Below are 24,891 nucleotides of genomic sequence, written 5' to 3'. Positions count from 1 at the left end.
TCAGTCAAAAAAAGACTCCATTTAATTAGTGATACTTAAAGACTTTTGCATAGAAAAAAAGGTTAACAAAATAATGCACAATTTTCCCACCCCACCCCTGACTAGGAACAGTATTTTTAAAACAAATATTTTAAAAGTATATTTTGCATAATGTTTAACATTCTCACTGCTTATTGCTTTCTCCACACAGCAGAGAAATGAAGTGCATAATAATACATGCTGTGCTTTTATTTAACTTGCTTCCCCGACCCACCCCCAACAACAAACTTTCTAGCTCTTGAGTCAATGAATTAAAATACTTGTTATTTCATGTTGCTGCAATAAAATAAAAAAAAGCAAAGCATTTTTGTAGCACTGCTTGTCTGGGTAGTAAGAACATAACTTAAACTCCCAACACTTTTGTTTGGGTTGAGAACTGAACCGATACAAAAACACTGGCAACAGAGAAAGACAACCCAAAGGATCCTGTTGCCTGCATTACAGCTACTCATTCATGCCAATTCCCAACAGCTGACTATGAAGAGGGCTTGCATCCCATCTGGAGGATGCGGTATTTTCGCTTGCAAAGGGAATCAAATAAGTCAGATTTATCCTGGTGTTCACACATGTACATGGAACACACTTGGCTATAACTTTATGCCACCTAGTGCCAGGATGCTTGAAGTCTTGTAAGACCAAGCACTGGAAAGATCAGTGCTTCTGTCAATATCATGCATGTCACCATCTGACAAGTCTGCACAAAGAAAGTGAATTAGATTAGATTAAATTTAGCGTATACACCCTCAATTATCTGCTTGGCTATTCCATAGTTTGTAATCCTGCACAGTTAGGTTGCTTAGATCCCACTCATGTCAAGGGAATACAGCCTCAGGGTATACATTTTGTTCAAGAATGGTATCCCTGTGCTGGATCTCCGTACTCTTCTCTCCAGTATTATTTTCATACTTGGACTTTTATTGTTTGCCTTGTAAAGAAAAACACATACACGTGCACACACACACACACCCCGCACACATTTGGAAGAGGTCAGGCACTTGCGCATTTTAAACTTAGCGTTCATCTTTCAGGTAGGCTTCTTTAGCTATAAATCCAGCGCCCCTTTAACAAATAAAAATGCATGGCAAGAGGATTAATTCTACACTCTATACATTTCTCAGGAAATGCCTACAGGGGAGTCATCGTTCTTGAAGATCACTGTGGTCCAGTCTGGTGAACAAGAAACACCTCCTGTTCATTTTGACCAATATTAAGGCAGAATATGTCTTGCTATTTCCCTCCCGTCTTCTGGGAATCCAAAGGGCTACTTGACCTGTTAACAGTCTTTGTGTGAAAGACTTTCTATTGCAACTGTAAAATGCCCCAGGAAGGCTTGTGTAGATTTTTTTTAGAAAGCTCCAACTTCAGTCCCCCAAGGCCGGTAGGGTTTACTGCTTCCGTTCCCACTGGCTTGCTGCGGGCTGGCAGATGCTGATACTGACAGCGGTGGGCTGATTGCTGTTGCAGCTGCCACTGCGGCCGCCGCACTAGGTGGCAGCATTGGGAACGCCCCAGCAAAAGAGAGCGGAAAGCTCTGAGCTGCCGCTGCTGCTGCAGCATGTACGGTGGCTGAGAGCGAGAGGAGAGAGGTAGAAAGCGGTGGGACGCAGGGAGCAACGCTGCCGGCAGAGGGCACTCTGAGCGTAGAATCGGCATGGGCAAAAGTGGCCGTGAGCAGAGCAGATCCATGGGGTGGCACTTCTGATGCTGTCGAGAGTCTGCATGGGGAGATGTCAGAAGTGTGGAGTCCATTCTGCTGCAGTAAAGCTGCAGGGAGATGGTGGAAAGCTGCCGCCCAGTGGTGAGGATGCAAAGGGTGGTGGTGATGTGCCATGGTTGAGGTCATTGCTGCAGCTTCCCTCTGAGAAGCACAGGAACTGAGATGAGAGACTAGTCTAACTCTGAGAGGGTCAGCTGTGTCCAGACCTTCCACTGAACTCAGGTATCTCGCAACTTCAGTTAAGCATTCTCGAAACCCAATGCTAATGAAATCCATGGCGAGAGCATGAGCGTCAAAGTAACCTGGAACACAGAAAGCAAGAAATGAATTTAGCGACCCAATGGGATTTCTTTGTTTTTTTCTTTTCTTTTGGTCTTTCTTGAAATGGCAGTTCTATAATATTCTAGCTCAGGGGTCAACAAACCTTTTCAGCTGGGGGGCCAGTCCACTATCCCTCAGACCTTGTGGGGGGCCAGACTATATTTTTTGGGGGGAAATGAACAAATTCCTATGCCCCACAAATAACCCAGAGATGCATTTTAAATAAGAAGACACATTCTACTCATGTAAAAACACGCTGATTCCTGGACCATCCGGATTTAGAAGGCGATTGGGCCGGATCTGGCCCCCGGGCCTTAGTTTGCCTACCCATGTTCTTGCTCTTTCTCTTTAAGGCTCCCAGAACATTATTTTCAAACGGCTTTTGTATTATGCAGATGCTCACTGATGGAACTGAAATGTGCTAAAGTCAACTTGCAACCAGACATTACAGTGAGAAAGAATGAAGACCATCAGTGTCTGAGACTCTTCAAACACACACACACACACACACACACACACACACACACACACACACACACATTTTGAACAATAGGAAAAGGATTAAAAAGACTAAACTTCCAATGCAAGATTTTCCACCATATTGCTGAACAATGCCTGTGTATGTCACATACATAGGCACATAATTATTAGCCTTTGAAATCCTGTTCCTTTTACAGTGATATTTAAATACAATATTTGCAATATTTGAATATTGTGGATTTGCTCCTCCATACAACTGGTGCTTGCCATTATTATTATTTTAACAAAAACAACAAGGTCTTCTCTGGGTGGGTGAAACAAAGAGCATCACATTCTATTAACGCTGTCGAAGACCCAGAATGCAGCAGCTTTATAAAGGGGTGAATCCTGCATTAGGAATCATTAGGAAAGGGAGAGATAAGAAAACTGTCCATATTATAATGCCTTTATACCAAATTATTTTGCAAGACCAAATTTGAAATAAAATGTACAACTCTGGTCAGATAGTCTCAAAAAGGATATTGTAAAGCTTTTGAGGCCCATGACACAATTGCATTGTGTTTTAAGGAGTGCAGCTTGGGAATGTCAATCATGGTGAAGGGCTACTAGTAATGTGAATATTTAAGACCATGTGTGTATTAGTAGGAACAGGAAGACACATTACCAGTAGTTAATCAAAGATAACCATTTATCTTTCCAAAGGAAAAAGTGGCTGTTGTCCACACTGATCAAATTCACAAATATTCCCCCTTCAAACAAACATACCCACCATCATTTTTGAAAATACCAGTTCTTGAGGTTCAGCAACCTCCCAAATTCTTTTTAAAATCAAGTACAGCACAGAAGGAGTTTGTTTTGCACGCATATTAAGTCATGCAAATTGTTACAAGGATACTAAGAATGTATCTTTTATTTGATGTGCAGTACTTTGGTCTCCAAGGGACATGGGTGGCGCTGTGGGTTAAACCACAGAGCCTAGGACTTGCCGATCAGAAGGCTGGCGGTTCGAATCCCCGCGATGGGGTGAGCTCCCGTTGCTCAGTCCCTGCTCCTGCCAACCTAGCAGTTCGAAAGCATGTCAAAGTGCAAGTAGATAAATAGGTACCGCTCTGGCGGGAAGGTAAACGGCGTTTCCGTGCGCTGCTCTGGTTCACCAGAAGTGGCTTAGTCATGCTGGCCACATGACCCAGAAGCTGTACACTGGCTCCCTCGGCCAATAAAGCGAGATGAGCGCCGCAACCCCAGAGTCGGTCACAACTGGACCTAATGGTCAGGGGTCCCTTTATCTTTACCTTTACCTTGGTCTCCAGAGACAATCTGAAATAGTGTAGCAGGGGGAACTGGCAAGAAAGGAGGGGGATAGTTGTTAATGTTCCAACAACCTCCATGTGAAATACAGTTGTATCTTGGTTCTCAAATTTAATCCATTACAGGAGTCCATTCGATTCCCGAAACAGTTCGAGAACCAAGGCGTGGCTTCCTGCAGCCAATTGGAATCTACGCCAGACGTTCAGCTTCCGAAAAACTTTCGAAAACCGGAACAATCACTTCTGGTTTTCGATCGTTTGGTAGCTGAAACGTTCAAGTTTAAAGGTGTTTGACTTCTGAGGTCCGACTGTAGGTTGGTGGGTGGGGGGCATGCAAATGGCGCCTCAATTGGGAGAACGTGACTTCTGCCTGGCCCATTCCCCTAATAAAGAATTGTGCAGACAGGCAATTCTAGTGGAATAATGATTCATGACAACGTGTTATGGGATTAAAATTGGCCGCAACTTTATTATAAAGTTTCAGATGCAGGGAGACCTTGGCTTAGGAATTGGGCATTTATCCCTCCCAGTCCCCAGCCAGGGATCTGGGGAACATCAGGGTTAAGAGAGCCCGCCCCCCATTCTGCCGCAACACAGGGGAGACCACTGACAACCTATCGGCGTATGGTCAATGACTCCCCTCAAAACAACCCCTTTAACGGGGAACCCTGAGATCGCCGCTGCAGTGGGGGCATGGGTTACCGCTTCGTGCCCCCCCCCCATTTAGGGAAGATAGACTAAAGGATTCCGCCCAAGGCCCGAAACCGCCAAAGTTGTGACGTTTTGCTACGGGGAAGGCAAAACCTGCCAATGCAGGGAAATTCCTTCCTTCCCAGTCCTTTAACAGCAACCAATGACGTAGCAGTGCCCACATACCTGTGGAGAAGAGGTTAACCTGCAAAAGAAGGCATAACTGAGGGAGGGTAGGGTGGGAGGAGCTCTGGAGCCGAATGAGGACTCCCTGGTAAGTTCCACCCTCTATTGTGTGGGCAAGGCAGTCCCACCCTGCCTGGCCAACTTCCCTGGCAATGCCCCCCCTCGCCGGGATTGGTTAACTTAGGCAGGAACCTCCAGGTATCCAGTGTGGGAGGGGGCAGAGCCAGGTTGTATTTTAGGGAGCCGCGTAGGATTGGGGGGGGGACGGGACTATGCGCGACCACATAAAAAACGCCCATTTGATGTGAGGAGAGGTCATTCTCATTTTAATACTAATGCTCATGTTAATGCTCATGTTAATGTGTTTATACCAGAGATGGGGAACTGGTGGCCCTCCAGATGTTGGACTCCCAACTCTCATCAGCCCCAGCCAGTATGGCCAATTGTCAGGGATAATGGGGTTCCCTAACCTTGATTTATTACAGGAATGGGGAATAAATAAAACAACAACTGCTACTATGAAGAAGAAGAAGAAGAAGAAGAAGAAGAAGAAGAAGAAGAAGAAGAAGAAGAAGAAGACGACGACAACGGTGGCCTTCCAGTTGTGGATGTAGTGCAACTCCTATCACCCCGGTCATGAACCACACTGAACAGAGCTGATATCCAACAATATCTAGAGGGCAGCAAGTTATTTATCTCCAATTTATACAGAGCTTGAAGATGCTCAAAACCCTTCATATACATTTGCACAGGAATTCAGACAGTCATACTGTAAGGTATACTTCCGACTGGAGAATGGGACTGAATATTAAACACAGTGGCTTGGGTAAGGCCACCAGTGAATGGGAAATACTGTGGAAAGATCTGAGCTACACAATTTCCAGCACTAAAGTCCCAATGATTACATATTTACCAGTGTTCAAAACTTCCTATTCACTTTTATCAATTTCCATTTACAAACAACAAAAATAAAGTAACCCACAAAAATATTTTAAATTAAATTTCTAGGCTTCCAGATGTTTGGCTTCTGAATTTCTAGTGTGCAGTGCAACTAGATTTTCAAAAATTCTCTAAACCAAAGCAGCTTGCTTTTCTTTTCTTTTTTTTCAAAAAACGAGATAAGAAAAGAGACATTATTCTCTTCGAAAGCCCCATTCCCAATTCCACATCGCAAACATGCAGGCACACAAAATAAGCACTGATTGTGGATAGCTCTTTTTCTAGTGGTATTGGGTTTCCTCTTAACAATCCAACAGAAGATCCAAGCTTAGATGCTGTCCTGGTGAATGAATGGCACAGCCTAATTTTGCATGGAAAACATTCTTTCTAGAACAAAGGGCAATACATAAACAATAAGGAAAGTTTCCTCTCGATCCACTTCCCGTGGTATAGCAGCTGCATAATGAATTTTAACTTTGGTTTTTCATGCAGCACAATTGTTGCCGCAGCCCTCCTTGTTTATGTTTGGATGTTTGGGGTATTTGTTTTGTCTCCCTTGTGCCGATTTCAGTGCTCTTTGGAAACCCCAAACAAATCTCTGACTGGGCTGCCTGTGAATGAAGCCTTTACTCTCCCACAGTGTTATGAAAGCAAACACAAGCCCAGGGTCAAGTGGTTCTTTTGTCCCCGTAGTTCTTTCCCACGAGTTCAACCCTGCCTTTAGCATTGATTTCCAGTCCTTTAATCTAGAACTGCCTATCCCAGCTTGTCAAAGGGAGCGTTTGCTGAGATTTCCCCCTGCTAATATTAGAAACAGTACAAAAATCAATTCCTTACCTTTCCCGCCTGTCGCCTGGAGCATCTTCAAATGATCCACTGTCATTTGCAGGATTTCTGCTTTTTCTAATTTGGCAGATCCCTTTGAGATAAGAGGCACAAACAATAAAGGCTTAAAAGTATTGCATGCTTTGATTTGGTATACCCTCTTTTGAGCTCCATCTTATGGTTTCAATTTTCCCAACCATTAGAGCATTCTCAGTTTAATTCTTCTACCCAGCATCTGTATCCCACACTTTATTTTTGCACACAAGTACTATATCACAGTTTCTAGCGTGGCATAAACTGAGCACACATTTTCTATGAAGCACAGAGTAGTGCAAACAAGGAAAACATGTATGGTAGATATACACATTCACAACTTTCAAAGTAGCATTTTAAAAAATCATTATTATTATTTATTTATTTTACACATTGCCTTTCCCCACCAGAACTGGGACTCAAGTCAGCTTACACAAAATAAAAGAAGCTTGAATAAAACATAGAAAAATAAAAGCTTAAAAAATAGTTAAAAGGTAATTGAACTTTAATAATCAAATTAAAACAATGTTAAAAAAAAACACTATTAAAATACAGATACTAAAAACATTGCAGCACTGTTAAAAACCCTTTCCATAAAAGCAGTCAGTTCCCAAAAGGCCTACTGGAATAAAATAGTCTTAACCTGCTGACAAAAGGAAAACAAGGAGGGAGCCAGTCTAACCCCACTAGAAATGGAGTGCCAAAGTCTGGGAGCCACCACCAAGAAGGCCCTCTCCCATGTCCCCACAGATGTGCCTGTGAGGGTGGTAGGACTGAGAGAAGGGCCTCCTCTGAAGATCTTAGAGCCGGGGCAGGTTCGTATGGGAAAATACAGTTCTTCAGGTAGCCTGGGAATAAGACACATAGGGCTTATAACTAGCATTTTGAATTGTGTCTGGAACAGACCAGTGGAGCTTTTGGAACAAGGAAGTTGTATGCTTCCTATAAGCAGCTCTGGCCAACAGCTTGGCTGCAGTCAGGGCTGAATCCAGGAACACACCCAAACTGCGAAACGGCATCTTCAGGGGGAGTGTTACTCATCCAGCACAGGCTGAAACCCAGCTCCCTGTTCTGCCTTCCAAATGGCTAAGAGCACCTCTGTGTTGTCTGGATTGCATTTCAATTTGTTCACCCTCATCCATCTAGTCCATTAGTGATGGCAGACACTGGTTTAGAACCGATACAGCTTCCGTGGATTTAGGTGGAAAGGAGGAACAGAACTATGTTTCGTCAGAACACTGGTGCCACAACCCCCAAAAAAACCTCTGGATGACCTCTCCCAGAGGTTTCATTGTAAATGTTGAATACCATGGGGGACAGAACAGAACCCTGAGACACTCCACAGGCAAATGGGCAAGGCATCAAACAAGAGCCTCCCAGCACCACTTTCTGGGGCTGGATCTAGACATGTCAAAGAAGCAATTCAGTTAAACGCGTTGTAAACTCATACAGGGAAATCTGGTAGGGAAAGACGGGTCTCCACAGCGCCACCTGGTGTCACAGTGTTATATTGCATATACAACGCATATAAAACACTTTTTCTTTACCAAATTACCGGTAATGGAGCCCCTGTAAAACAGTGCCCCCAAGTCCCATCCCAGCAAGGGGGCCCAGAAGGATACCATGGTTAAGCTGCTGAAAGGACCAGCAAAGCCAACAACAGGGACACACTCCCCCTGTCCAATTCCCAGCATAAGCCGCCCACCAAGATGACAAAGATGACAAAGACGGTATCTGTCCTACAACCTGAAACCAGATTGAAATGGACCTAGATAATCTGTCTCAGTAAGAAAAGGTGCCAAGATCCACACCAGGTCTGAAAGGCAAAGAAAATCTCAAAGTTGCACAATCTTATTTGCAAGCCCCAATAAAATAAACAGGAGTTATAGGACAGCAAGGTATTTATTTCTGCAATGAGTTTTGTGCAAGACAATGTCCCAGCGAATTGTGCCTAATGAATGGGACAGCAGTAATGCCTAACAAGTTTATGCTCTGTAGCTAAGGAAAAATATACTTGGTTTTAATACAAATCTTGTTTAGTTAATTACCATATTTTTTGCACCATAGGACGCACTTTTCCCCTCCTAAAAAGCAAGGGAAAATGTGAGTGCGTCCTATGGAGCGAATGCAGGGGGGAGGCAGGCGGGAAAAGCCCTCAAGAGCCGCACACAAGCTCCGTGCGCTCTTGCGGGCTTTTCCACAGGAGGGAGAAGGGACTGACTGGCCGCATCAGTCCCTTCTCCCACCTCCCAGAAAAGCCAGGAGAAGCCGCGATCTCTTTAAAGGGGTTGCGCGGTTCTGCGGGCTTTTGGGAGAGGTGAGGGAATCCCCCCACCTCCCAGTAAAGCCCTGCGCAGTGTCTCCTGGCAAGGAGAGGCTGCACAGGGCTAAAGGGGAAGCCAAAACAGCGAGCGGGATCCATCCTGCTTGCTGCCTTGGCTTGCTCCATAGTTGCGCGCAACCCCTCCGGCAAGGAGAGGCTGCACGGGGCTATGGAGTCTTTAGCCCCACGCAGCCTCTCCCGGGAGGGAGAGGCTGCATGGGGCTAAAGGGGAAGCCAAAACAGCGAGCGGGATCCATCCCGCTTGCTGCTTTGGCTTGCTCCATAGCTGCGCGCAACCCCTCCGGCAGGGAGAGGTTGTGCACAGCCTGTACGCTGCTCTTTGGGGCTGGGGGGGGGATTTTTTTTCTTGATTCCCCCCCCCTAAAAACTGGGTGCGCCCTATGGTCCGGTGCACCCTATGGTGCGAAAAATACGGTATATATTTTTATTTTTTTAAAGCATTTGTTTACAAATCAGGAATTCAGGAGAGGGGTGGTGTCTTTATCCCTGTACTTACTAAAAGGCTACCCACATTGACCCGTAACTTAGCGAAACTTGACATTCTTGTTCAAACCTATTCCTAGTCTTCATTTGGATAAAGAAGAGTATAGCTTCTGATTGAAAATCTAAACCCAATTCTGTGGAATGGATTCCCAAAAACAACCTATGAGACTTGGTTCATCTTTAAAATGGAAAAGTGAAACACACATGGTCCACATGAACAGGAGCCCCCCTACCCATGCATCCAACAAAGTGTCCTTCATCATTGAAGTTCATTGGAGCATGTTAGTCTTTAAATGTGCCACAACTCTTTGATAATATTTAAATCAAAGGGGTGGAAGAACATGTTTTAGCAATACATATAGTTCAATATTCATCTTGCAAAAAATATCAAAACTTTTTTATTAAATTCCAAGCTGCTCTAAGGGTTAAGTTGCAGTAGGCATGTTGATGACATCATGTTATGAATGATGCCAGATAAGATGCCCATCTTCTGGGGTCATAAAATCACTTTTTAATTTTACTCACACGAAAGAAAAAACCCTTTCTCCATTTCAACAGGAACCATACCAAAAACCTTCAGAACTGCCCTTAGATGCCCTTTCCCTTTCGGAAGCTTTGGGTGGGATTTAAGTAAGTTGTTGCATGTGTGAAACAAGATCCACTCCCATGGTGGAACCTCCTCCCATCTCCTCTTTCCTGTGCCCCCTAAATCTTGGGAAAATCTCAGAATCGGTTTAGGGGCACATATGGGGGGGGGAGGGCGAAGTCCCATTGCATGAGCGTTTTCTCATGCTCATTCCCCACTTAGAGCAACATTGAATTCCACCTGTTATTTTCCAGTGCCACCAAAATGAAACACTTGAGTTATATAACAAAGCACCAAGCTACATCCAATGCTGGCAGAGGCCAGCGTGTTTAGACTCCAGTCTGCCTCAATCACATAAAAAGCAAAGGAGTGGGGCAACCCAATTTATATAGTAAAAGGGGTCAGTGGATCAGTGGAAGGGTCTTGAACTATTCCAGGGCCTGCTGCCTATCTCCCCACAGCCTTTCTCCCCACCCAAGACACTTTATCCATCTTGAGCTCATTTCTGGCATATGAAGCCAGCTGGGGGAAAAGTAACCTTCGAAAGGGGGGGGGTAAATTGTGGGAGGGGTGGGGGTTCAGCACCCCCTACTCATATGTCCCTTTTGCTCTCCCATGTGATTAGGTGTAAAATCATGGGTCTACCCCTACAGTGTGCAGTTTGGTTCATGACTCCATCCAAGACTTGCTATGGCCATCCCAGTTCTATCAAGGCAAAGACAAGCTACGTTTCATCTTGCATTACCTCAAAGCACATTGCTTTTCAGTAGCACCTATTCACACATTCAGCTGCGAGTCAAGCCATCGAGTTCTGTGCTTGAACCTGAGAAGTCCAAGTCTGTGCATCTTACTGAGCAACCAACTTCTAAAAGTCACTTTCTCTCTCAGCCTAACTAACTCCCAGGATGGCCCTCAGAATACATGAGCAAATAACTGTGAAGCAATTTATGCACTCAAAATTGCTCCAGACATATTCAGGCTCCGCAACACTCTGATCCCAGTATACCTGAAGGAGCGTCTCCACCCCCATCGTTCTGCCCGGATGCTGAAGTCCAGCGCCGAGGGCCTTCTGGCGGTTCCCTCATTGCGAGAAGCAAAGCTACAGGGAACCAGGCAGAGGGCCTTCTCGGTAGTGGCGCCCGCCCTGTGGAACGCCCTTCCAGCAGATGTCAAAGCGATAAATAACTACCTGACATTCAGAAGACATCTTAAGGCAGCCCTGTTCAGGGAAGTTTTTAATCTGTGATATTTTAGTGTATTTTTGGTTTTCTATGGAAGCCGCCCAGAGTGGCTGGGGAAACCCAGCCAGATGGGCGGGGTACAAATAATAAATTATTATTATTATTATTATTATTATTATTATTATTATTATTATCCCTAAAAGTCCATTATCTTTATTGCTGGAACTCCATACACAATTTAAATATTCTTCAGTAAATTTCTAAGACTGCTATATGCCTTCAAATGGAAAGCTTGTGATTTCTGCTTAGCGACTCAATGATTGATTGATTTTTGTTGGAAGCACCCTCTGGTCAGCCAAGGGCCAATGGAAGGCGGCACTCTTGGCCTCCCAGGAAGGGCATCATGGCAAAGGGAAGAGCAGCACAGCTCAATCCATTCTCCACTGAAGGAGAAATTGCAAAGAGCTTGCTTCCCTACGAGGAAGAACCCTCTGATCCAATAGGGGATCCAAAGAGAAACATGCGCTGACCCAGGGTACAAGCTTGTGTGTGTGCAAGTATTGTATTGTAAGACAATCAGTCAATTGAAAGACTGGGGTATGTCTTTAAAAAATAAAGTTTAAGCATAAATGATCACTTTTCCCTTTGAAGAGCCAACTGAATGTATCTATATATAGCAGTCATAGAAGTCGGCTGAAGAACATTCAACGGTATCTTCAGTTGCACCAGTAAAGAGAATGGATGTGTAGCTTTTCTCAGGATGACTTGGATTACAACAAACCTGAATACTAATACTATTTTCTTTTCTTTCTTTTTTTAAAAAAGCCATTTGATCAAGACTAGAGAGCAATGGTAACACGTGGCCTGGCAGACTGTATGAAAGTTTATTCCGATGGCCCTTTCCCCGTATTATTTATTATTTTTATAAATGTAATAAGCACAGTAAGCCTTGGCATTTTTAGATTTTATATGACCCGGGTTATCTTAGATTGCTTTGCTTTGCTTTTCCTTCCCCCGTCCTTATCTTTCCCCTGTATTACAACTTGTACTTTCCTCAGTGCTAATCTTTTCCATTGACCCAACACAAACATTTTTAGCAAGAGCTGAGTAATAGCTGCCCGATGCTGGGTAATTTCCAGGAGCTTTAGAAGCCTTTATAATGTTTGTGGTTTTCAAGAAGTAAACAATGCAATGGGACAATCAACTGTTGTCCCTTGTCCCACTTTCTCTGACTAGCTCAGGACAACTCCATGTTCCCATGCTGCCAAAGTCTGCTGAGCTTTGCAAGTTGCTAAAGATATAGTGTGGGTAGCAGGAATGGTGTTTTGCCTGCTCATAGTCATTCCCCCCCCCGCCCCGTCTGCTTGTATCTGCATTAAAGGCCTAGTCTGTGCATAGTACCGTATATACCATATACTCCATCATATATAAAACACATCAACTTTCCCTACAATGAGATATGAGAAGGAGTTGCAAGAATAGGGAGATCTACATATGGCCTTAAATAAAAGTGCTTGTTTTCTTCCAATGTGGGATAGCTCCCTTAATAGAACATTTCATGACCATTGGGGGGGGGGGAATAGTGTTGGGAATCAAAACTGGAGATGTAATATTTCCAGAAAATTTGAAGCCACGGGGAAGAGGTTTCGCCCCCAGTTTGAGTAAATATATATACATTTGTGGAATATTTTAGGAATATATATAGGGTGTGTGTGTGTGTGCGCGCACTTTCAACCATTTACAGTTTGAAAGTCACTTTCTTACCTTAGGAACATAAAATGTATTATGGTTTGCCATAAAATTATCATGTCTGGTTTATTATAAAGTACAGTTTATTCAGACAATAATCCCAAATTGAATTTACCCTATAAGACCCCCCCTATTTTGGGGGACTCAGATTTAAGAAAATGGGGGGGGGGAGATGTATCTGTGTATAAGGCGCCCCCTAATTTTCGCAAGGGGATAACCAAGACTCAATGAATGTACATGAAATTTAATTAGTTCTGCTTTCTCAGCTATTGCTTTCAGTTTCTACTTCTTCCAATTCTTCATATTTGTCATCACTATAGTTATCATGGCCCTAAGGGTTGCCCAGTTTGAATTGACCTTCTCTATCCTTCCACAAAGGCCATGAAACCTTCTTCTGTCCCTAGTGCCAATGGCAGCGCCCCCTAGAGGCAGAAATACATCTTCCTCTTTCATTTGAGAGCTGCACTAAGGACTCTCTTGTCCTCTTGTGCACAGGAATTGTAATCATCTGACACTGTTACATAGTCTCACATGAAAGTGTTCCTGTTAACAATAGTATTTTTGTTTGTAGTCCATTTTTTTTGTTTATTCCAAAAACAACCACAGTCAGATGGGTGTGGTGCAAATAATAAAATTATAATATTATTGTCTTGTTATTCCAGACTAAGTGGTATGAACCTGAACCATGTAGTTTTAATTTCTGAAGAGCAGAGAATAACTCATGTAAGTTGATTTCGTACAGGTTTCATTGTGTTATATAACATGATACTCATCTCACACTTTCTTCCGTGCAAGCAATCTATTCCAGAGCCTACGTTCAAAATACTTACCTCATAGAAAATGCACTGTATTCCCTTAGATTTCAATGACTCTGTGCCACACTGAGGTCGGAATCCCATGAGCAATCATCAGGGAATAAATCCCATCAGGGAATAAATCCCACTCAGTGGGACCTACTTCCAAGTAGACATTTATGTACAGGATTCCACTGTAAATCATAATGATTGTAATTTTGAGGTTGCAATTACATTTCTCAATTTTGGACCTATTGCATCTTCAGCACCAAGAGAAGCACCTTTCTGCAGACTTCTCTCCCAAAGTCAAGGAATCACAACTGGTTACGAGTCAGTAACGAGATGCTAAAAACCCTCCAAACTTTTGTTATTGTTGAAGGGACTTAATCGAGAGGTTCTGTTTTCATATTCAGAAATGATCCAAATACAACACTTGTGTTCCTCCAACTCTTATAAGCTGGTGACTGAAGTGATTTAATTTTTCTCCTGTGCATGCAACACAACTTCACATCACCTTGAATAATTCCACAGAAGAGTAAGGTTCCTTTCATCCCACATAGTTCTATGATTCTACAAAGTCAGTGGAAATCTTTTGAAGTACGTTACGCTTAGCAATATTGACGAAACCTATTTGTGCTGTTCTCAGGAATCACAAATTTACATTTAAGAAAGGGGTTCTGCACAACATGTTTCACTTTTTTTGCGAAAGCAAGATAAAAATATCCAAAATAAATAAACACTATATAGAAAAATCAGTAATTATAATGAGTGTGCCGACACATTACATCAGAACATGTCCCAGCACAAAGTTTTGGCTGGGACAATTCTGCAAGAAGAATGCTAATTTTATTTTTTAATAGATTTATTGTATAAACCACCCTGGGATCTTCATAGATGTTGGGCAGCTTAAGAATGGAATAAATAACTTTTTTATATATAGGAAATAATTTTTATTCACCCTTCCTCATGTGATCACCCTGCAAAAACTTACATTTAAAAAATTGTATTCCAACTTGGACCACTTCAAAGAGCTGCAGCACTAGCAACAATTGTTATATCTGAACAGCTTCTTTTTAAGAATTTAAATATTTATTTGAGAGAGTTTATTAAATAGCCAGCATATTAAGGATCTGAAACAATCAGATTATTTTACTAATTAAATTTAGAATTAAATAAAAAAAGGATCAGAAAGGAGAGGGATGAGAATACAATGCTGTTAAAAGATTTATGCAGGAGGGTATTTGACATGTGCGGGTTTTTTAAAAAACTGTAAGGAATAAAGCACTTTTAAAAACAGCAAAACAAAACCACTACTGGAATGCATAGAAAGAACAGAGACAACACGAACACTATTGCCCTTAAGGGAACAGCAAACCAGAGAATGGAAATGTTTTTCAGCCTTGTGGAGAATTTTGCTTTTAATAGTTTTGCCACAACAAAGCATTTTATTGAAGTGCCTGCTCTGTGCCAGATCAGAACACATCCAGCCTTATTTTTAATGAGCTTTATGAAAGACCCAACATGACCAGATGAGTTGAGATACAGAATATTTATGCTTACTTGTTTTTCGAATGCTGTTGGCACAAGCCGCCTCAGTTCGGATAAACTGTTATTTATGCGATCACGGCGCCTTTTTTCTATGATCTATTGCCAAAACAAAGCAATAAATTGATATAAAAGTTAAGGTGCATAGAAGGTAAAAACAGCAGAAACAAATGCAATTGTTACATTAAAAATATAAGGGAAAGCCTTACCCCTCGTCGCTTTTTCCTGGCCATGATCTGAGATGTTGTCGTAGGCGAATTTGATCGGATCACTGAACTGGCACTGTGCCTGAGGAACAGTTGAAAAGGCATTTCAGGTACAGCATCCTATTGTGTTGTTTGTTGCAGAGGTCTAAACAGAGCCAGCTCAAGACATTTTTCCGCCCGAGGCGAACGAAAAGGTGGTGTCTTCTGCCAACACACACACATAGAAGCCAATTCGACTGGAAGTTGAATTTTACTCCAATTACAAAATCTTACTTTACAAATGTTGAAAATGAAGGATGATTATTCCTAAGCAAGTATTGTTTTACTCTGTCCTGTTTTGTACAACTTTTTTGTTTTCAGCTGTACTGGCAAAAGGACAGTCTCTTCCACTACACTTGAGGGCAGCAAGCTAGCTTAAGGGTGTCAGGGCAAGCCACATGGAACACACAGCTGTCTCCTCCCCGTACCTCAACATCTGCCACCTGAGGCAGCTGCCTCACTTTGCCTCATCATAGGGCTAGCCCTGGGTCTAATGCCTCCCTCCTCCCACCAACACGAGGGCTATGTAATTTATATCGTAAACCGCCCTGTGATCCTCAGATGAAGGACAGTATAGAAATTTTAAAAATAGTAATTATAATAACTTGAGGTTCTCTATATACTGTTGAACACCCAACTCTCATTGGCCCCAATCAGGTTGGTCAATGGTTAAGAGATGGTGGGTCCGACAACATTTAAAAAGGCACGGGTTCCCCATTCCTGTTTCAAGTGCTCAGTAAAATATGGAAGCAGGCAGAAGAAATCTTTCACTACCACTCTTCAGCCCCATCACACCATCCCCTTTAGTTTTGCTCACCAAGAAGTTCATTTAAAAAATAAAAAGAGTAAAATATTCATTATATATGAGTTCAAATGTATTAACCATGTACTCAAAAGAACTACTGATTAAGTGTCTAATATTGAGCACACTCAAGCCCACTGCTTCCAATACAGCAGAAATAGATACTTGATACAAAAAGGACATGCCTCTGACTTGCCTATGTTTGGCAGAAATCACTTTATCAAGCAAAAGATATAGAAGCAGCAGTCTGAAAAGGATTAGGCTCACTTCCATGTATTTTGCCGAGCACACACACAAGAAATATTCACAGCTGATGCAAGGCACATGTATTTTGACTAAACTCACATCTGTGTACAAAAAACATTAACCAAAAAATGGTCATCACTTGGAAATACAAATATTCCACCGAGATCAATGAGATTTCCTAAATGTAAAATGCTTCATATTCTAACAAACTTGATTAGGATGCTTGGGTTTTTCTAAAAAGCAGAGTGCCCAGCCTTCAACAAAATTATCAGGCACTACTGTTGTGCAATCTCCATTCATCTCAGAAGGATAACCTCAATTACAGCCCCATTTAGTTGACAGTCACTTGAACCACTAGACCAGGCATAGGCAAACTCGGCCCTCCAGATGTTTTGGGACTACAACTCCCATCATCCCTGACCACTGGTCCTGTTAGCTAGGGATGATGGGAGTTGTAGTCCCAAAACATCTGGAGGGCTGAGTTTGCCTATGCCTGCACTAGACTGCTTTCAATCTAAGGCAGTCCATCAATTATTCTCATCTGTCAATCACATTGCTTTAGAAAATTCCAGATTAAATATTTTAAAATTCTTGAGACAATCCAGTTAGAGTTAAATAGTTGTATGTCCCACTGATTACTATGTAGGCCATTTTTTACTTTTTTACTTTTCATTTTTTACATTTTTTACTTTTCTTTTATAACAACCAATTGCAGTTGCATATGACAAATATATCATCTGAACCTCAATGAAGAGGAAACTTCTTTTTTACTGACAGCCATATATTTAGATGCTCTTTTCTGACATTCTGCAGGCCCTAGAACCTAAATTTAGCATGCAAACACCTGTTAGTATTTCCTCCTCTGCATTTATCCAGCTATATTTTTTGGCTTCACTCAGATAATGACATTAATTGGAATTAAATTTTCTCTGTTGACTTCTACAATACTACCCCAGAGTAAGTGACTTGTGGCATAATACTACAGTGGTACCTCAGGTTACATACACTTCAGGTTACATACGCTTCAGTTTACAGACTCCGCTAACCCAGAAATAGTACCTCGGGTTAAGAACTTTGCTTCAGGATGAGAACAGAAATCATGCTCTGGCGGCATGGCGGCAGCAGGAGGCCCCATTAGCTAAAGTGGTGCTTCAGGTTAAGAAGAGTTTCAGGTTAAGAACGGACCTCCGGAAAGAATTAAGTACTTAACCCAAGGTACCACTGTAATTGGGTTTAAGGTTTAAAACTTACACAATATTTCCATGAAATGCAGATATAATTGTCCAGCTAATCTACACTAACCATCTTGATTGGGATTAGGACTGAACTACTACAGCCGGGGCGTTGCTTTTTTTCAGCTGAAGCTCACAGGAGCTCAGTTCCAGCCATCTTTCAGGTGAACACGGTGGAAGTTCATGGTGAGCTGTAGCATCTCTTTTGCTAGAAAAAAATAGCACTGTGTACAGCCTATTTAAAACCAACTGGCTAACATTAAATACTACCACTGTGTAGATACCCTGAAACAGGTTAATTTAAAATAGATTATAAAAAGCAATTGGATTTATTGCATCATGTGAATAATGCCTCTTTAAACTCCCAAATCATGACGTGTCTGAGCAAACCCAGGAGAACAGCATTTTAAAAGACAAAGGGAATCACTGACTGAAACAGTAATTTTACTGCTATCTTTTTACAGCATCTCTGTTAACAAAATTCTATCAAAAACTACCGCAGTGTGCAGGCAATCAATTCTCCCCCCTCTTTTTTTTTAGTCCCACTGGGCAATATTCAAAGAAGTCATATTCTGAGGGAACCCATTAAAATCAATGGACATGTTACTGAGTAAGACTAGGGCTGGATACTACCAAGTTTTCAATGAGAGATTTAAGCATGCCACTGATATAACTGGGAGTTAAACATGTCTAACTCTGGCTGAACTTTGTTTTAGCTTTGCCTCTGCATTTTCATGAAATTAATTATTAAAGGCAGCCTAAAAATTAGGCACAATTTTTGTTTATTAACAGTGCAAGCCAAGCCATGTCTACTTAGAAAGTAAGTCCTCTACTGAGTAGGTGCCACTAAGTGCAAGGTAAGTAGAGCTAGAATTGCAGTGTTACTTATTCAGTTGTTTTCTACTTTCTTCAGAATCACAAACCAACCCCAACGACTCTATATTGAGACTTGGTAAAATTCAAATTTATTTAGCTGATTAATCAACTAATATAATTCAGTTGGTTGACAGCCCTCTTGTGAAAATATCTTATTTTGCTTTGATAGCAAGCACCCTTTCTTCAAACACTCTCACCACAAACATCTTAAGGCCTTGAGGATTGTTACACAAGCAGACGTAATGAAGCATACCTTGCTCTACTTAGCTCAACAATGCTCCAGCTCCACCTATTATTCTGAAGCAACTGTGCCCCCCCCCCATTTGATTTCTATAGCATTCTAATCAATCTCTCTTCTTTTCTAGGTTTCATCCATACTGTTGTTTAATGTGAATAGCCCGGTAGCTCCATTAATTATTCCTTGTCCATAAGAAAATCTCTTCTAAATCAATGCCTCCCACACTTTCTCTTCTATTAATCCAGATGTTTGAAATCTCCCTTATGAGAAAATCCAGATTGATGGGGAAGAAAGTGTGGGAAGGCAGTGATCTGCAGAACTGAAGAATTTATGGAGGTATAGGAAACTTGGTGTCCATATTAAACAACAGTAGTTACGGCTGAGACCTTAACTCCTTTCCACCCCATCCTTCCTAGCAGGCAAACCCAGGTCATTTGCTGGGAGGTGAGTTATACTGGATTTGCCTTCTTTTCTGACAATGACCTACAACAGTACACACCTAGAAAGATTCTAGTAACACAGGATTAGTATTATAAGACTGGCTCAAGTATTTCAAGGGATGCCTCCCACCCCAATTCTAGTCTTGCAAGTGGCTGCAGCTCCACTTTACACAGAATCTACTAGTTCAGTACTGCTACTACTCAACACATGCTAATTGTCAACAGCCTACAGGACACAAAATGTGATACTCCATCCCCCACACTGCTTAACATCTAGCACTAAAGAACAGTTCCAAAAGATGTATATTGACCAAGACTATATGGCTGACTGTGATAAAAGTACAGTACAGTGGTACCTCGGGTTACATACACTTCAGGTTACATACACTTCAGATTACAGACTCCGCTAACCCAAAAATAGTGCTGCAGGTTAAGAACTTTGCTTCAGGATGAGAACAGAAATCGTGCTGTGACGGCGCAGCGGCGGCAGCAGGAGGCCCCATTAGCTAAAGTGGTGCTTCAGGTTAAGAACAGTTTCAGGTTAAGAATGGACCTCCGGAACGAATTAAGTACTTAACCTGAGGTACCACTGTACTCTGCTACTGTTGCTATGTTTTTTTTTTCTGCCCAGACAATCTTATGCTCTTACACATATCCCCAAGAGAAATTTTTACAACTGAGGATGCCAGTTAGCGAAGGGAAAAGTAGATAGCTGGGGGAAAGAAGTGTGACATCCGAGTAGGGTAGAAAATAGACCCCCTACTTTCTATTAGAACCTAACGAAACGGGGTGCCATTCATCAGGGCAGGACTTCAGAAGCCCGTCAGCAAAATGAGTAAGTAGCAGGGCCACAAAGCTTAATAGGGCTGCCTTGCCACGTTTTAGAAGCAAATTGTCTAATACATATTAACAGTGAAATAGCACTCTTACCCCGCTCCCTTTCACAAAACCATCAAGTCCAGATCTAAAATTGCTTAACTGCCCCTCTGATGCCAGAATATCCAACACTGCACAGAAGTCAAAAAGGGGCGCCAAGAAACAATGGTCCCACACGGGTGGGGGTGCCTTTGATCTGGCTCTCCATCCTCCTCTTCCACCCCCTCCCACAGAAAAAGAGGAGGCACGGTCCAGATTTTTTGTTCTTGTTGGAAAAAACAAAACAAAACCCCGGAACGAACAAACTTCGTCCTTACCCAGAGTAATTATTTTCACTCCCCACGTCTATAGTCTCGTCCATATCGCTGTCTGAGGTAGTTTCCTCACAAGGCCGCTTCATTGTGGCCCAAGGAAAGAGTCCAGCTTCCAAATCAGGAGATAAACAAGGAGAACTCAGGTCTGCGGTTTCCCTTTTTGGACAGTGACTCCGGATTAAAGCCCGCCTATCCCTCCCCAGCCGGCGCCAGCGAACTGAATGGATTTCTGAAGCTCTTTCCCACGCTGCAGCTCAGCCTCGAGCACAAGAGCCCGCCCACAGGAGGGGCGAAGCCACGCCCCTCCTCCTCCGGCTGAGCCCTCTGGATTGGGGCAGCGCAGGAGTGAGTGACAGGCCTCCTTCCCCGGCGCTTCTGCCCGCTTCTTCATTGGCTGACGCGCGGCAGCGGTCCCGGCGCCAAACACTCCTGGGCGTCTTGGAAGCGTGGGAAAGCCCGGAGCACCTCGAGCGCGCAAGGGAGACGGGGAGGAAAGAGGGCGGGAGGGTGGCTGGAGCTGGCCGGGAGACACCTTCAGCTCTGCGGAGCTGGGCTGCAGCACGGGGATAGCTCGGACAGGAACTGATCAAAGCGTGTGTTTCTGCTAGGTGGCTTCGCAGCAAGCGAAGCAAGCCACAGACTGCAAAAGGGATTCATAAAACCCACATAAACAAGCGCAGATGCATGCGCGAATAATGTCAGTCCGGGCACGCAGCGTTTACACTTCTCAAATCTGACCCAACACTGGAAAAGTTCCAGAGGGAAAAAAGGTTTGACGGGTGGAAATAATTTGCACCGACGTATATATTGCAGGAGAACACAAGAGAACTTTAGGGAAAGAGCCGGGTGGAGGGGGCGAGCTTTGTCTAATTTATAAAACAAAGGGAGAAACTATGAGGAAGGACTGCTTGCAGGGGAGACAACTTTTTGGTCGTCTTAGGGTACAGTCTACGGATGAGGAAGAAGGATTTTTGTCAACAGGCGTAGGATTTCCCCCTTAGGTATCACTCTCTTCCCACACTTCTGCAAGGAGAACCAAGCGCACGGGCGTCTCTTTCTCCTTTGCAGACAGCGGAGAGTGGGAAGAGAGGTCACTTTAGGAATAATTAACAGTGACACTTACAGGGTTCTTTTAAAAAATGTTTCAAATATGCTTTAGGATGTCTTTATCGCTTTATCACTTGTTTGCCATCCTGGTCTCTTTTGGAATGGTTCTAGAAGGTAGGAATCAAAAATGGCTGAGCAGATTGAACATCTGGAAAATTTCTTGCAGCTTGAGATATAACACGTAACACCATAAAGACACACTTTAGAAGAAAAGTCCTTGCACAGCATCAGAGGCCGCATTCTGCTTACAAAGATGCTTGTGGCCTATTAAAAGGAGGGAGCCACAACAAACTCGGCAGGCAGCGTTTGCTTTAGACAGAGTATTTAAAATAGGGCTCCCCCTCCTATTTGTTGGCGTATGTGATTTTGAGTGTGTCCTCTGGCCATGAACGTCTACAGCCAGCAGGAATTTTTCAGGGGAAAGGAAAAGTTGGTTTCTTACCTCCCTCCACAATAATAAATAAATAAATTAGTGACTGTACTCTTCGCTTCCTACCTCAGGTTCTACAAATGCCCGAACCTTCCTTTTAAAAAGAAAAGAAAGCTGGGATCCTTGGGATTAGGGTTCATGGGAGTGGGGGTTTCATTGCCTCTCACTGTATCTCTGTTGGCAGTGTTTCTTATGGGAACCTGTTCTGTCTTCCAGTTCACAAGGCAACTGAGTGAAATGTAGTTGGAGGAGGGCTGGCTCAAGACAAAATGGCACCTCCCTTCTGCCATGGAAGAAGTGGAGGAGTGAAGATCGATACCAGGAACAAAGGCACTAGCAGAATCAAGATCTACATTGGGATCCATTGGCCTTGTGGATTCTGCCACCTGAGGCAGTCACCTCACCTTGTCTCATGATTGGGCCGGCCATGGATTGGAGGCAGGATTGGAACCGAAGAGAGTGGGAAACATTGGATTACCACTATATTTACATCTTGTTGCGTTTACAGCTTCAAATAATAGCAACATCAATGCAGGTCAACTAACACAGTGGAGTCCTATACATGATGGAATTCAGTGGGCCTTATTTCAGACTCAAATAAATAAACCCAAAGGTATTTATTCCAGCACATTAAGGCTTCAGTGCACTCTCAACTCTTCACATAGACATTATAGGAGCATTTCGTGGATTAGAGATTTTTAGACTTCTGGCTCCTTTGTGCCTAATTCATTGACATGGCATGATAGAATATAATAAGACGACATAAGAGAGGGAAGCGGGGGAAGGCAAACGTTAAAGAAAAAGGCAGTGAAGTGGGGAGTGTGAAAAAGAACCGAGGCAGAAAAGTGCAAGAAGAGGCGGGAATGACGGGAGAAGGGAGAGAGGGAAAAGGCCGGGCAAAGGACACAGAATGGAGGGGGGACGGGACTTTACAATGAATGTCAAACGCAGAGACTCGAGGAGAAAGGAGGAGGCAGGCGGGCACAGAGGAGAAAGAGGAGCGGGTGGAGGGCAAGGGCTGCCTTTGGTCGCCCGCCCGTGCTGCTGGCGGCGGCGGGGCGGCCTCCCCGTGTGAACAGAAACCCGACCCGTTTCAGCTCGGATGGCTTTTGAAATGCAACCTGCCTCGCGCTATCCCCCGGCCTGTCTGTCATCCGCCAGGCCTCTCCCCGCAAGGGCGGTGCCCTTTCCCCCACGGTCTCCTGCGCGCCCGACCAGGCCCCGTCCACCCCCAGCAGAGGCCGCTTCCTTGCCTCCACCCGCCCCGGGCAAGGGACGCTAGGTGCTCTCGGAGGCGCTGCGCGGCCACGCGGGGGTACATAACAAGAAGCCCGCAGACCTGAGCAACAACAGAGTGTTATAGTTGGGAGCGTGAAGGGCGAGGAGGAACAGGAGCAACCGGGTTTTGGCGACCATCCTAAATGGAAATACGTCCCGCGACGACAAACGAGCGCTTGCAGACCAGCGAACATAAAACCAAGCCGCTGTTCGTTCCCTTTACTCTCTGAACACCTAGTCCTAGACAGAAGCCACTTGGGAGAGGAAAAGGGTCGGGCCTTCTTTTTTGCTTCTTTTCCGTTTCTCTCTCTTCCCTGCCCCTTCAGTGCCAAGATAATTCTTGGCCCCCCTTCAAAATTCCCCAGAATTAAATACAGATAAAACGTTTCTTACCGTTCCTTTTAGAAGGAAATTAGGAAACATCCCCGTTTTTTCGCAGGAATATGAAATACCTAAGTTTGTCATGAACTCTGAAATTGGTGCTTCTTCCCGACAAAAGTATAGCAACGAGAGCTTTTTGCGAAGGCACTTTCAGGCTCCAGGCCCAGCGCTCATATTCGTGTTTTCTAAGTAAGCATCTGGGAGCAGCTTGCTTATTTATTTTCCTGCGTTTAACGTCTCCCCTCCCTTCCAACACGGGACCCAAGGCAGCGTATTTGGGGTTCCCGGGCGGTGACCCGTCCGCGAACTGACCGATCTCAGACCTGCTGAGCCTAGCGTGCCTTTAGGCCGCGCCACGAGACGTCGTTCAAATCAGTCTCGCGAAGCTTCTTGGGCCCTGCTTTGCCCTTTCAGGGATGTGAGAGAATGCGGGTTAGCCGCACACGCGCCTTCCCGGGCCCCTTGGAGGATGCGGGGCGGCGGGGGTACAAAAATTATGCAACCAATAAATAATGGCACGGTATATCATATATGTTCGGCTTTGGAAAAAGGGACGCAAATATTCCGCCCTGCTCCATATTTGCGTGCTCTTAAAATGCTGGGACTTTAAAGAATCGTAATGGCGGGTTATGGGCGTAGCCTAGCCGAAGTTGCAATGCCTCCAAGCGACCCAAGAACGTAAGAAGAGCCTGCTCAGGCCACTGACCCATCTAGTCCAGCATCCTGTTGTCACGGTGGCCAACCTGATGCCAGTGGGAAGGCCGGGAAGCAGGATGTGAGGCGCGCAACAGCACTCTGTCCTCCTGCGGGTCTACTTAGAAGTAAGCCCTACATTCACTGGCCCTCTTAGGCAAGCGTGCAGAGAATTGCTGCAGGCTTGAGACGCTTTGCCTTGGGCGCCCCGGGGCGTGTATGTTTAGGTGCATTGCAGACCTTTAAAACCACGGGGGCGACTTTTCGAAGGGCTTTTCGGATAGGTTAGCGGTGGCCATTTCCTGCCAATCAACAGAGAGCGTCGGGCAGGCGGAGCGCGCTCGCGCCGGGCGCCTGCTCTTTTGGCGCCCGCTGAGGCAAAAGAAGCGCCTCGGTTGGTTCCACGTTCGGCCCCTTTGCAAGGCGGCGCGCGCCTTTGCAGAGCATTCCTGTCGCGTTCTGGTTTCTCTTACCAGAGGTGGAGGCGCGAGAACTTAACGTGTGCCATTGGTTT

The 24,891-nt window shown here is 44.1% G+C and overlaps 1 protein-coding gene across 4 annotated transcripts; it reads right to left on the bottom strand.

The window, feature by feature from the left end:
* HEY2 (hes related family bHLH transcription factor with YRPW motif 2) lies at nt 1-24,577 on the bottom strand. Of its 4 annotated transcripts, none has more exons than XM_083605741.1 (5): nt 24,391-24,577; nt 15,429-15,507; nt 15,235-15,318; nt 6,517-6,598; nt 1-2,058 (listed from the first exon to the last, which is right to left on the bottom strand). In XM_083605741.1, exons 2-5 carry the CDS (start codon nt 15,450-15,452, stop codon nt 1,385-1,387), a joined length of 864 nt encoding a protein of 287 aa, XP_083461867.1. In that variant the 5' UTR covers nt 15,453-15,507; nt 24,391-24,577; the 3' UTR covers nt 1-1,384. The 4 variants fall into 4 exon arrangements, with proteins under 4 accessions (XP_083461867.1, XP_083461868.1, XP_083461866.1 ...); XM_083605742.1 differs by lacking the exon at nt 24,391-24,577 and adding an exon at nt 23,756-23,874; XM_083605740.1 differs by lacking the exon at nt 24,391-24,577 and adding an exon at nt 20,492-20,880.
* Between the last annotated feature and the right edge of the window lie 314 nt (nt 24,578-24,891).

This window comes from Podarcis filfolensis, assembly GCF_964270895.1.
Source record: "Podarcis filfolensis genome assembly, chromosome: 3".
Taxonomy (NCBI): domain Eukaryota; kingdom Metazoa; phylum Chordata; class Lepidosauria; order Squamata; family Lacertidae; genus Podarcis; species Podarcis filfolensis.
The sequence above is the reverse complement of the archived record's forward strand: the minus strand, read 5'-3'. Positions and strand labels throughout refer to the sequence as shown.

Excerpts from the sequence above, each read along its gene's own strand:
- HEY2 (XM_083605740.1), bottom strand. The coding sequence starts at position 20,574 with ATGAAGCGGCCTTGTGAGGAAACTACCTCAGACAGCGATATGGACGAG. Across the intron at positions 15,508-20,491 it reads AGTGAAAATAATTACTCTGG|GCACAGTGCCAGTTCAGTGA; the intron begins GTAAGGACGAAG and ends ACTGTTCCTCAG. Across the intron at positions 15,319-15,428 it reads CCAGGAAAAAGCGACGAGGG|ATCATAGAAAAAAGGCGCCG; the intron begins GTAAGGCTTTCC and ends TTTTGGCAATAG.